The following is a 12656-nucleotide window of genomic DNA, read 5'->3' as shown; positions in this document are numbered from 1 at the left end:
TGTACAGCTTCTTTACAATAAAATAAAATTTAAGAAGAAATATTTTCTCCTACTCTGTGATTGAGTTTTCACCTTGTAATGATACCTTTTGAAAAGCAAAATGTCTTTAGTGGTACTGGAATCTGAACAAAGGACTTGTTTGCCAAGCAGTTGTCCTACAACTTGAGCCATGCCTCCAGCCCTTTTTGTCTTGGTTTTGGAGCAAGGTCTCACATTTATGCTCAGCCTAGCTTGGACTGTGGTCCTCCTTGTCTTTAAATGGCAAATGAAAATTGCATACATTGTGTAGTACAATGTGAGGTTGCGACAGGTTCCAAAGTAGGATGGAGAGGCTATGCTGTGAAATGGTTGAGCCAAGGTAATATACAAATGCACCAGCTCACTTTACCTCTAATCTCTTCACAAATCTGAAGCATAAAACCTATCATTATTACCTGAGACAAGATGTTATAATAAAATAGATCTACAGAGAATAATGTGTCTAACTTTATACCTTTTGACAAACATCACTCCCTGCGTCCCTTCCCTGGTACTACCATTCATTCTATCTTTGCTCCTTCCTACAAATGTCATTTGTTTAGATTCCACATGAGAGATCAGGTGGCGCTTGTCTTTTGAGAACTGGATTGTTTCACTTGACATAATGTCCTTGAATGTCATCCACATTGCTGCAAATGGTAAGATCGTCCTCATGTTTACAGGCTGAATAGTACTTCACTATGTGTATCTGCCATACTTCATCCATTCACACACTAATGGACACTTAGGTTGCTGCCATACCTTGGCCACTATAAATAATGCCTAAATGAGCATAGGAGTCAGATTGCCATTTTATATACTGATTTTTATCACGTCAGACTCATAATCCTCCATCTACCACTTTCCTGTTAGTCTTCCCTGAGCCACATATTGTGCTGAAAATTGAAGTACCCACAATTTATAATGCCAAAGTAACACACTAGAAGTTATCAAACACAGAACTAGCTTTGCATTGTTCCAAAGTAGGATGGAGAGGCTACAAATGTTATAAATGTTTTAGAAATATCTTAAAATCATGAGCCTTTATAGTTTTTTCTGCATGTGTGTTTGTGCACACATGCACACACTCACACATCTACCAGTAATGGGGATGGAACCAAGGATCTGGATACTATCCCTTAGCTTTTTCACAGAGGGCTGGGGCTCTGCCACTCAAGCCACAGCTCCATTTCTGGCTTTGTTTTGTTTGGTTAATTGGAGATCAGAGTCACAAGGACTTTCCTGCCTGGGCTGGATTTGAACCATGATCCTCAGATCTCAGCATCCCAACTAGCTAGGATTACAGGCGAGAGCCCCCAGTGTCCAGGCAAATTTTATGGTTTCTTATGGTTACAGTGCTAGTAAAAACTTAGAAAGCCAAAACATATTGTAAATAGTTTTCTCCATTTATAAGTAAGAAACTATGTAACATGTTGATAAGATTTTGATATTTGGTGTACTGTGGGATGGGCTATACATATAACCATGGTTGGAACCTCTGGGAAACATCTGTTTCCTAATCTGAGGATATAACCACAAATATATAAGATAACTCTTGTAAAAAAAAATCTTTCATTATAGCCAGGAGATAGAAATGAGTCCATAAATACATATCTTTCCATTTCCTCTATTAGAATTATTAAGGAAATGCTTTTCTATTTCACATCCTTTTTGCATTTCTGAGGAAACTGTTAGCTCCATAGACAGTGCTGTGCATAAATACATTACAAAATGAGATGGCAGGAAGAAGAATGAGTAGGGTATAGTGAGAAAAAGTTCTGTATTTTCAACAGCTGCGCAGATTATTTTTTACTATTATTATTATGTTTTTAGAAAATTTGATTGTCATTCATTTTTCTTCCTGCTACTAGTTCTGTAGGGAAACAAAATCAATCATATCCTTCTCCTCCGATACAAGTTAAATTCACAAATGTAACCCATCTGTAAGAAGAGAGAGCGACCAGCATGACCAGTCTAGAAGTAAAACACATTCTTTAAGGAAAATTGTCACAGCGAATCCATCAGGCTAAAGGCATTAAGCTGGTAGGGTTAGAGACCACTCATCTTCATTTTTCATCTACTACATAAATTGACCCTAACAAACTCCTAGCTCTGAAAACTAGTTCTCTTCTCAGGAAACATAGTGAATGTGTCTTAAGTTTACAATTCTGGCTCTTTAGCCTAGTGCTGAAAAGCCAATGTAGTGTTACCATTAAGAATTGAATGTACAAAAAAAAAAACTCCAAACACAAAGGTCTTACAAGATCTATACTCTGGCCCCTGCAGACTTCAATCTCCACATTTCATTCTCCCATTTACCTGCTGCTGTGGTTTAAATATGTCTTGTCCGCTCCTAAATTCATGAAGTTTTCTTCTAAGGCACTATTAGTAGGTTGAGCTTTGGTTCTTTAAGAAGTGATTGGTTCATGAAGGCTCTGTCCTACCAGTGTGATGTTCTGCTCATGGATTTGTAGTTTATCATGGCTTTACTAAAAAAAAAGAAGAAGAAGTAAGCTTTCTTGATCACGCTCCCATCTCCTCATGTGATTCTCAACCATGCTATGATACAGCAAGCAGACCTCACCAAATGTCCATACCACACTCTTAGACTTTCCCACCAATAAAACTATGAGATACATAACCCTTTATTCTTTATCCATCCAGGATGTATTGCAACAGAGAACAGATTAAGGCTCCTATCCTACTTTAGGTACTCAATTTCCATTTAGATTTTCATGACTACTGAGCTAGCTAGAGTTAGAACTTGGATATTTACTGCTCCCTATAGAAATACTTTCTCCTCAGCATTCATATATCTAACTCTTCCTTCTCCTTCATGCTTCAATGTAAACATTTCCAACTCAAAACATCTTCACCTTCCACATTATTTAGGAGGAATCCCTGACGAATTATTCTCTGCGGTTACATCTTGAGGCTTTCATACTGTTTACAATGCATGTAAAATTAGATGATTGTTTATTTGCTTGCTTTGATTTATTTACCAAACCATACTGCAGGCTTCTTAAGTGTAGAGAATCTGAACAGTTTTTTCACTTAGTGCTAGGTTTGGCATGTAACAGGCATCAAAATCAATATGTTTTAATTAATGGATAAGTAAATAAATCATGAAGCATGAGAGAGGGAAAGAAATTTCTAAGGAAGTTGTCAAGAAATTTAAAGAGAGGATTTCGTAGATGTTAGATGGAAACACAGTAGATATTACTCAGCTTTCTTCCAAGACCTGAATTTTCCCAATTTGTTCCTATAATTAGCTTATAAATAGAAGTATCTTGTTGGCCATGTTACAGAAAAGAGTTTCATGTGCAAACTGATCAAAATATTATCATGGAGACTGGGTTATGTTTCTATTGTGTATGTGATATATATTATTGTACAATGTTAGAGTTGCTTTTTTTGTAATTTTTCAGTTTGTGAAGGGCATGGCCTCAATTCAAAATAGATGTGCTTAGTTTTGTTATTGCTGATATTCAGACTATCAGCACTAGACAGGAAGGAGGGCATAAGGACAAAGAGTTTTCAATTCAAACCACATGGTTTCCTGATGGATGACCTTGGGCAAGTTACATAACATCTCTGAGTCTCAGATTCCTAACTGTAAAATACACCTTTATCACAGGTGCTTGCAAATTTGAAGTTGCATAACTTTGATTCTAGTGCAATGGGAGTCCTTATAATCAACACTCAGACAACTTGTCTTTCTAGTTAAAAAAAAAATCATTTCTTTACTGCTTTGTCTCTGTCTTTATTGGCATAGCCATGGAAATAAGCAGGTAAGATTGGGGGCGTGACGTGAGTGCGCTGGGCCGGCGGGTGCTGGCGGCCGGTAACCGGGCGGCGGTCAGGAGTGGCGGGAGGGAGGAGCTGCCTTCGTCCAGGGCCGGAGTCGGAGCGGGGGCGGCCCTCGGGGTGGTCCTACGGCGGAGCCCGCCACATGGCCTGTCCCTGGCCTGCACTGCCCAGCGGGCCTCGTGTGCCCGCCGGTCCCGCTTGGCGGCGGGGGAGATGCGGCTTTGTAGCTCCGCTCCCCTGCGCCGCGCTCGGATCCGAGGCCGCACACCCCCTCGCTTGCGGTAGACGGCAGAAATTGTGTTAGTGATCGTGAAAATACTGCAACATGGCTGACGTTAAAGAAGCTATTAACCGACTCATGAATGTGAATCTTCATGTGAACCAGAGATCTGTACGGGTGACAGAAACTGATGTCAGAAGTGAGTCTGAGCATTTCCGCGTCACTATTGGAGCCACTGTACCTACTGGCTTTGAGCAAACAGCTGCAGATGAAGTGAAAGAGAAATTGGGGTCATCATGCAAAATCAGCAAAGACCGGGGCAAGATTTATTTTGACATTGCAGTGGAAAGCCTTGCTCAGGTTCATTGTCTACGATCAGTTGATAACTTGTTTGTGGTGGTTCAAGAATTTAAAGATTATCAGTTCAAAAATACAAAGGAAGAAGTTTTAAAGGATTTTGAAGATTTGGCTGGCAAACTTCCATGGTCTGACCCTTTAAAAGTATGGGAACTTAACACCAATTTCAAGAAAAAAAAAACAAAGCGTAAAAAGATAAATCAGAATTCAAGTAAAAGGAAGATGATTGATAATGGACAAGGAGACAAGTTAGATGAGAATAATGTTAAAAAAGAGTTTGCTGACGATCTTATAGGTTCACACATCTTAGACTGTTATGAAAATCCAGCCATTAAAGAAGAGATATTAACATTAGTAGGTGAAGACTTGGCATCTTGCAAAGATGAGGCTGATGAAAGCTCAAAAGAAGATACTGAGCTTCGAGTGCTGAAATTTAGAGTCACATGCAGCAGGGCAGGAGAGAAGCATTGCTTTACCTCAAATGAGGCTGCAAGAGATTTTGGAGGTGCTGTTCAAGATTATTTTAAGTGGAAGGCTGACATGACCAACTTTGATGTGGAGGTTCTCTTGAATATTCATGATAATGAAGTCATTGTGGGTATTGCATTGACTGAGGAGAGTCTCCACCGCAGAAATATTACACATTTTGGACCTACTACACTTCGATCAACTCTTGCCTATGGGATGCTTAGGCTCTGTGCGCCACAACCCACTGATATAATAGTTGACCCAATGTGTGGAACAGGGGCAATACCAATAGAGGGAGCTACTGAGTGGTATAACTGTTACCATATTGCTGGTGATAACAATCCACTGGCTGTGAAAAGAGCAGCAAATAACATCTCATCTTTATTGACCAAGAACCAAATTAAAGAAGGCAAACAGTCCTGGGGCCTGCCTATTGATGCTGTTCAGTGGGATATCTGTAATCTCCCATTGAGAACTGGCTCTGTGGATATCATTGTAACAGACATGCCATTTGGAAAAAGGATGGGCTCCAAGAAGAGAAACTGGAATCTGTATCCAGCTTGCCTGCAGGAGATGAGCCGTGTCTGTAGACCGGGGACAGGCCGAGCAGTACTACTTACTCAGGACAAGAAATGCTTTACCAAGGCATTATCTGGAATGGGACAAGTGTGGCGAAAAGTTCATACAGTGTGGGTCAACATAGGAGGTCTTCATGCTGCAGTTTATCTTCTAAAACGTACACCTCAAGCTTTTGTACATCCTTTAGAAAATGAAAGAGCAACTTCTTAGTTATACAAAGAATGAAGGTGATTAATACATTTGGACTTCAGAACACTGAAAATGTCAACATGAAGAGCTTCTTAGAAAAGTAACAGAAGCGCTATTTAAATTATTCCAAAGTTCCACTTCGATTAACAAGAGATGTGAATGAAACATGAGACAATTTTTGAGAATGCAGAACTTTTTCTTGTAATTCCTTTGAAGGGGTAGCTAAGCTGTGTTTTCCTTAAAATGCTTGGGAATCCTGGCTTTAGAACATTTTTCTTAAGGCTCCCTAGTTGTGGGAAAGACAGGAGAGCATATGGTCCCAGTATCTCAGGCTATGTTTATTGCCTGTGCAGCTTTGCTATTCAGTAGCTCAGGCTCCTTACCTCAACATCAAAATGAAGCATTATTTCATCTTTTGAAGTTTACGAGATGAAATCTCTATCATTTGCCTTAAAGATTAAAACATGCCTCTCTTGATACACAATACTAAAACATAGTATAGGATTTACTAAAGAAACTATAAATATTTCATAGGATAGTTCTATTTATAAATAGCAGAAATATTGGTTGACAAGCTATAGAACCAACAAGTCAGAAGTTTTCTTTCAGCGAAGTATATTGCGTTTGAAAACAAAATGGATAGATGAAAAAAAAAAAATGTCTTTGAATGAAAAATCGGGAACATGATGTAAAAAATCATGCTCAGGGCACGGTTGAACTGAGAGCTCCTCTGTAGGAAGGAAGCCTTGTACTTAAAACTTCAGCACTGTAAAAATAAACATAATCTTAGTTTGGGAACTGTAAAAAAAAAAAAAAAAAAAAAGCAGGTAAGATTGGGAGCCCACAAGCTTACAGTCCTCCACGGGGAACTGACAGTGACATTTAGAAGAACGGCAACCTGGAATAGGTGGACCCTCTGAGGTGGTCACAGCAGCCCAGGCACTAGTTTAACATTTACTGAGAACCTCCTCTATGCCAGGGACTCTTCCATATGCTAAGGATACAAAAGGTAACAAAACACTCAAAGCTCTTGCTTTCATCAAGCTTGGGTCTAGGGAGGGAGGCAGGTAGGATAAAATAATACAAGTAGGCAGATGGCACGATGGCACATATTGCGGAGAATTAAAAAATAAATCAGAGTGACAAGGGTGGTACCAGGAAAGTGCTTCCTGATTAAATGTTATTGAAGCACAAACTTGAAAGTGTTAGTTATGGAGATTTGTGAGAGGAGAGATTCTTCCAGGCAGTGAATGCTGAAATACGAAAATGCCAGCCTGTTCTAGAGGTAGCAGCAAGCCTGGGGTGGACTGATGAAGAGCAGATGGGCTTAAGAGTAGAAAGAGATGGAACCAACCCAGATGCCCCTCAGTAGATGGATGGATCAAGAAAATGTGGTATAACACTAAAGCTACCAGCACAACTATGTTTATTGCAGCATTATTTACCATAGCTAGGATATGGAACCAACCCAGATGCCCCTCAGTAGATGGATGGATCAACAAAATGTGGTATCTATACACAATAGAATTCTATGCCTCCATCAGAAAGAATGACACTGCCCCATTTGTTAGGAAATGGAAAGACTTGGAAAAAATTATAGTAAGTCAGAAGTAAGCCAGCCCCAAAGAAACATAAGTCCCATGGTTTCTCTTATTTGCACTCACTAGTACATGTGTAGGACAAGCAGAAAAGGCCAAAAGCTATGTACATATGAACATATAAGATGATGCTATGTGAAATGAACCCCAAGATAGGGACACAAATATCTTTTTTCTTTCTTGCTATTGCTTCCAATATATTTATAATGTACCATGTGATTTTTTTTTGTTTCTTTGTTTGTTTCTCCCCCATGGTATAACCCCTGTTTTCACTGTATTTGATGTCAGTGCCCTGCATCTTATATATACACTTCTCTAATTCGGGGAGGGGAAGGGAAAAAACAAAATGCTCAAATAAGGATACAGGTTGACCATTTGTAACACTATGTTGAAAAGGAACTTTACTTCAGTAGGGTGGGGAGATAGTTGTGGAGGTGAGAGGGAAGGGATGGTAGGGGGAAAACAAAGGAGGAGGCAACAGTGCTCAATAGGAAATGTACTCATTACCTTGCTCATGGAATCATAACCCCTCTGTACAGCAATTTTACAGTTAAAAATGTAAAAAAATAAGAGTAGAAAGACATGAGGCTGGAAAGAAGAATAAATTGATGTAGGCCCCAATGGGAACTCACATTCCAATGTTGGAATTCTTTGAAAGTTTGCTGCACAATAGCCATGATCTCATTTCATTTTTTGCCATGAGCCTATCCTGGCCCATAAACACTTTAAGTCTGACCTGCTTTTATTTTCTCTCTGTTGATGTTTCCATTAGAAGATGTGAAACAACTCTTGCATCCTAAGACTGAAAAAAACCATTCACCATTTCACATTATCTTTTTGTTTTATACTTAAATATACAGTTGAAACTATTATAAGGAGACACATGAATTCTCTTGGAGACTTTTTCTTCCCCTTATAATATGTGTGTGTGTGTGTGTGTGTGTGTGTGTGTGTGTATGCGTGTGTGTATAATACACACCTATACATAGGCAGGGAAAACCAATTAATGATAGATATCTTTTTAGGCAGTGGTTGATGTGCTTTGTACAATTGGAATTTTTGTTTGATTTTCTTTATTTTGCAGTGCTCAGAATCAAATCCAGGGCTTCACACATGGTAGGTAAGTACCCTACCGTTAAACTATATCCTCAGTCCCAAATTGCATTCTTCATTAGCTAAGTTGGTCATATGTTCAAAGAAAGTTCTTCCACATACTAACTAGATAATATCTTGGACTTTGGCATCATCTGTATAGACAAGTTAAGAAACCTCCCTTCTTTTCCTTTCTTCCTCTGAGAAATGAGACTAATATCTGCAGCACTGTGGAAGAGCAAACATCATGTGACACCCAGTAAGTGCTTTAGAACTTGCTCTGCACACCAGAAACCTGCTGGCTTTTCACCAAGTTAGAGTGACAGGTTCATGATCATGAGTCACCATGAAGGTTTACTAGAATTTGGGACTAGTAAAGAAAGACCACAGAAAATGATTGAGTCTGCTGGAAATACTCCAGAATATCTTCTGCTACCAGAAGAAATATACATTTAGGATAGCTAGGATCAGACAAAATATTTCAGTCAAAGTCCTACTTAGGATATCATCTTGAGAAATGAGCTACACATTAACCAGAGCTGGAGAGGGATGGAGCCTTCTAGTCACAATACCCCTTGTCATTAGTTCTGTAGCTGGACATAGCTCAGTTCTGACTGATTCTAGTACCGTACAGAGTCCTGTGTTGCTAAAACATTTATGGACTAGGTTTAATTGAAGATGTTTAGCCTTCTTCAATTCCTATTGGAAAGTAGTTACTTTGTGGGAGTCCTGGCATCTCCATCAGAGAGAATACAGAAGATCCAGAAGAGACCACAGCTCCAGCCTCATTTCTGAATCCTTCTTAGCCTCATGGATCTTCTGTAAAATAGAAGATTTGTAGTCCAGTTTTGTCTCTGAGGTTTCTAAACAGTCCAACTCTAATTAAACCTCAGTATATATATGAGAAGTTACTGAGGAAATATGCAAAAATAATTTGGGATATTCAACCCTCTGGTGACATTTAACATCTTAGTAATCCCTTCTTTAGGTGATGCCATCCATCAAGAATGATGACAGCTCCGAACAGCAGTTAAAATGAAAGAGAATTTATCAACCTTCTTATTAACAGCAAATTTATAGAATGTTTGAAAGTTGCAAGTGACCTCTTAGGGCCACGTTCACAAGGTGGCCTTTAACTTGAAATAGATCTGTGGCTGAACTGTGTCTTCCAGATGGGGTATTTTAATGAGGTTTCATCCCTTTTGAACAGAGGCAAGAAGACTAGCACAAATGCCATGCCTGTGAGATACTTGATGATTTTTGTCCTGGGGGAAAATGGTTGACCTGTTAGAGCCCACACACTATTAGACATTCTCTGCCTCTTACAAGATCCAAAGACTTGCATGCACAGGTCAACTACATTATGGCCTCTGAAACCTCTCTGTATCTAAACATAAAGTGGTAATGGACATGTCCAAACTTACAGCACTGCATTACCAATGCACTTACTTTCCTGACATTTCAAAGTGATCCTCTACCTTTGTGACCTTTAGAACAATAGATTATTTATGTAGGTATTTCAAAAGAGGTACAGAGCATAAAAATTACTGAAGCGTTTTGTGGGCTGGTGGGGACATGGGGAAAACTCAAGTGTAAGAAAAATACTGTTCCTCTTTTAGTTACTTTTGGAATGGTTTAAATCATCTGCAGAATAAAGGTTACACTAATAAATGTCTCATTTGTTTTAAATGCTCTGAAATGTGAACACTTCCAGGGAACATATAAAACCATAGACAGTAAATGGGCTGTGGTGAGAGGCTGTGAACTGCAATGATTCCTTTTTTGGAGTTGATCTTTGATTCTCCTTCCCCTTGACCAAATTCTAAGCATAAGGGTAAGGAACTCAGATTAAAACAGATGGCTACTTGTGTATTTCAGTTTGAAAACAACATGGAAAGGCAGTGAGTCCAAATAGAATTTTCATCATTACTGTGGCATAAAAGTCTCTCCAACAGGGCTGGGAAGGTGGCTCAGTGGTAGAGCGCTTGTTTTACATGCCTGAGGCCCTGGGTTCGATTCCTCAGCACCACATAAGCAAAAAGAAAAAAAAAAGCCGGAAGTGGCTCTGTGGCTCAAGTGGTAGAGCGCTAGCCTTGAGCTGAAGAGCTGAGGGACAGCACCCAGGCCCAGAGTTCAGGCCCCACAACCGCCCCCCCCCAAAAAAGTCTCTCCAACGTATCTTTCCATTCCTTCCTCCTCCATCACTACGAGAGAGAGATAGCAAGCTACCTAGAATCCCCAACTATGGGATGCCATTGTACATGACTTGTTTAAAATAGCCATTCCCTTATGGGCCGCGTAAGCTTCTCTTGTTCTTGCTTGAAAAACAACTTAGAAAATCATAATTGCAGTACAGCAAATCAAAGTCTTTGTTACATTCTCTGTAGAAGAAGAGTTTTTTAACACTGAACTTTTTCCCCCACAATTTGGATTAGCTCATGGTTATAGTTCAACATGGGAAATTCATTGTGATATTTCTCTATATGCATATAATTGCCTCATTCTGACATCAGACTGTCACATGACAAACCTTGGCTTATTATTTATTCAGGATGAAGCCAAGGGGACATTCTGTAATCAGCATGGGCCTTTTATCCAGGGTTATCCACGAAGGAGAAATAGACATATCAATTTCACATGGCTTTGGATTATTAAGATAAATGCTATATCATTTCAGAGCAAGTTTTGACACAAAATCTTCAAGAGTTATTACCTATTTGTTCACCGATATATTTGCATTAGGACATATACCATACCTATGAAACTTCTGACACTGGGAACATTTGTTCTTTCATATCTTATCGGGATAATTACCCTTCTATACTACTGTAATTCAAAGCCGTATTGTTGTTCCTGTCACCTTTTTACTGGTACCATTGATTTCTGCTTTCCTGTCTTTTAGGCTCTCTCCCTTTCTCTCTACTTTCTCTCTTTCTCCATCTCCTTCTTCCCCCACCTCTCTCCCCCCGCTCCCTGTCCCTTGCCCTCTCCCTGACTCATACCCTCTCCATTTTTCCTCTTCCTTTATTTTCTCTCCTTTGCAGTGCTAGAGACTGAACCAGGGCTCTCACGCATGCTAGGAGAAACACCTCTAGTCTAATCAATTTGCCCAAGTAATGTTGACAAGGATTTCTTATTTTCTTATACAAGCTGGATTCAATTATGAAACAGCTCTGTTTTCACCTTTCTTGTCCACATGCTATAAAAAGAGATTCTAAACTTGGAATCAAGTTTCATTTGCTCACTTGAAATTTCAAGAGGCAAAACATGTATGTTGCTTAACAGTCAGCTCCTCTCAGTAAAAATCACGCGGAAACTCAATCTACAATATTTTCTCATGAATGTATCTGTTCTGTGAATTATTCAAAGCCCAGGCACTATACTAGAAAAGTACCTCGGAGCAGGTGCATACTCTAATCCACAAGCTGCTGCAGCCTCACCTGGTACCTGGTGAATGTACTGTTTTTAGAACAAAAAAAAAAACCTCCCAATAAATCAGCAGAAAAGCAAACTAATTTGCAAGACAGAAAGAAAAATAGAGCTCTGAAGACATCATTTGAACACCTGGATACAGCGATGCCATTTTCTATCTTTATGATATATTAAGGAATAATTGTTATTACTAGCAGTCACGATAATAGTAGACATAATGCTTTGCTTATATGATGTTTTATATAGGTTCTGCTAACTTGAGTTGGAAAAACATTGCTCATATACTAGCAAGTAGCCTCATCTGCAGAGTGTGCTTTATATAATACCACATTATAATGCCAATGTAAAGCTTGTGCCCTTCACGGTTCATATAAGTTCTGAGAACTTATGCCACTGATACCACCTGAGTTATAGTCTATGTACTCAGAGATTTCATGTTGTAGATGTATAGCATAAGCTGTAGGTCTGGCACAGGTAGAAATACTGTAAAGATGATACTTTCCATTTTTGTCCTTCAATACTGTCTGGAAACCTAATGTCTTTGTTATGATTCCAAAGAAAATATAATCTGACATGTAGAAAAAATGGGAACATTTAATTAAGAAGGTAGGAGAGATTCTACAACAGAATCACTATCTTGAAAATCGCTAATTTGAGAACATGTTATATAGTAAGAAATTGGGATGTCTCAGAGGATTTATTAGAAAACTATGAAGAATAGTTATACGAATTTACTACTTCCTTATATATAAGATTATGCTTTTCAAAGGACAGGAACTATTATTATTATCTGTCTTGTGTCCCATAAATTCTGTGAACATAGACTTGTTCATGAGAGCAAAGACACAAAGTCAGCTTCAACACACAATCATTTACTGAAGGAATAGGGGCCC

The 12656-nt window shown here is 39.0% G+C and overlaps 1 protein-coding gene across 4 annotated transcripts; it reads left to right on the top strand.

Moving 5' to 3' along the window:
- The first annotated feature begins 3817 nt into the window (after nt 1–3817).
- LOC122119422 (THUMP domain-containing protein 3-like) lies at nt 3818–6374 on the top strand. 4 transcript variants are annotated; one of them, XM_042693473.1, is made up of 2 exons: nt 3818–3828; nt 4121–6374. In XM_042693473.1, exon 2 carries the CDS (start codon nt 4154–4156, stop codon nt 5660–5662), a length of 1509 nt encoding a protein of 502 aa, XP_042549407.1. In that variant the 5' UTR covers nt 3818–3828; nt 4121–4153; the 3' UTR covers nt 5663–6374. The 4 variants fall into 4 exon arrangements, with proteins under 4 accessions (XP_042549407.1, XP_042549405.1, XP_042549406.1 ...); XM_042693471.1 differs by having other exon boundaries at nt 3818–3862; XM_042693472.1 differs by lacking the exon at nt 3818–3828 and adding an exon at nt 3915–3944.
- The last annotated feature ends 6282 nt before the right edge of the window (nt 6375–12656 follow it).

This window comes from Dipodomys spectabilis, unplaced genomic scaffold (assembly GCF_019054845.1).
Source record: "Dipodomys spectabilis isolate Male_0828 unplaced genomic scaffold, ASM1905484v1 ptg000167l, whole genome shotgun sequence".
In the NCBI taxonomy this organism is placed as follows: Eukaryota; Metazoa; Chordata; class Mammalia; order Rodentia; family Heteromyidae; genus Dipodomys; species Dipodomys spectabilis.
Note: the sequence above shows the minus strand (reverse complement) of the source record. Positions and strands in the feature narration are given on the sequence as shown.

What these genes read in the sequence shown, in the direction of transcription:
- LOC122119422 (XM_042693473.1), top strand. Translation starts at nt 4,154, where the DNA reads ATGGCTGACGTTAAAGAAGCTATTAACCGACTCATGAATGTGAATCTT.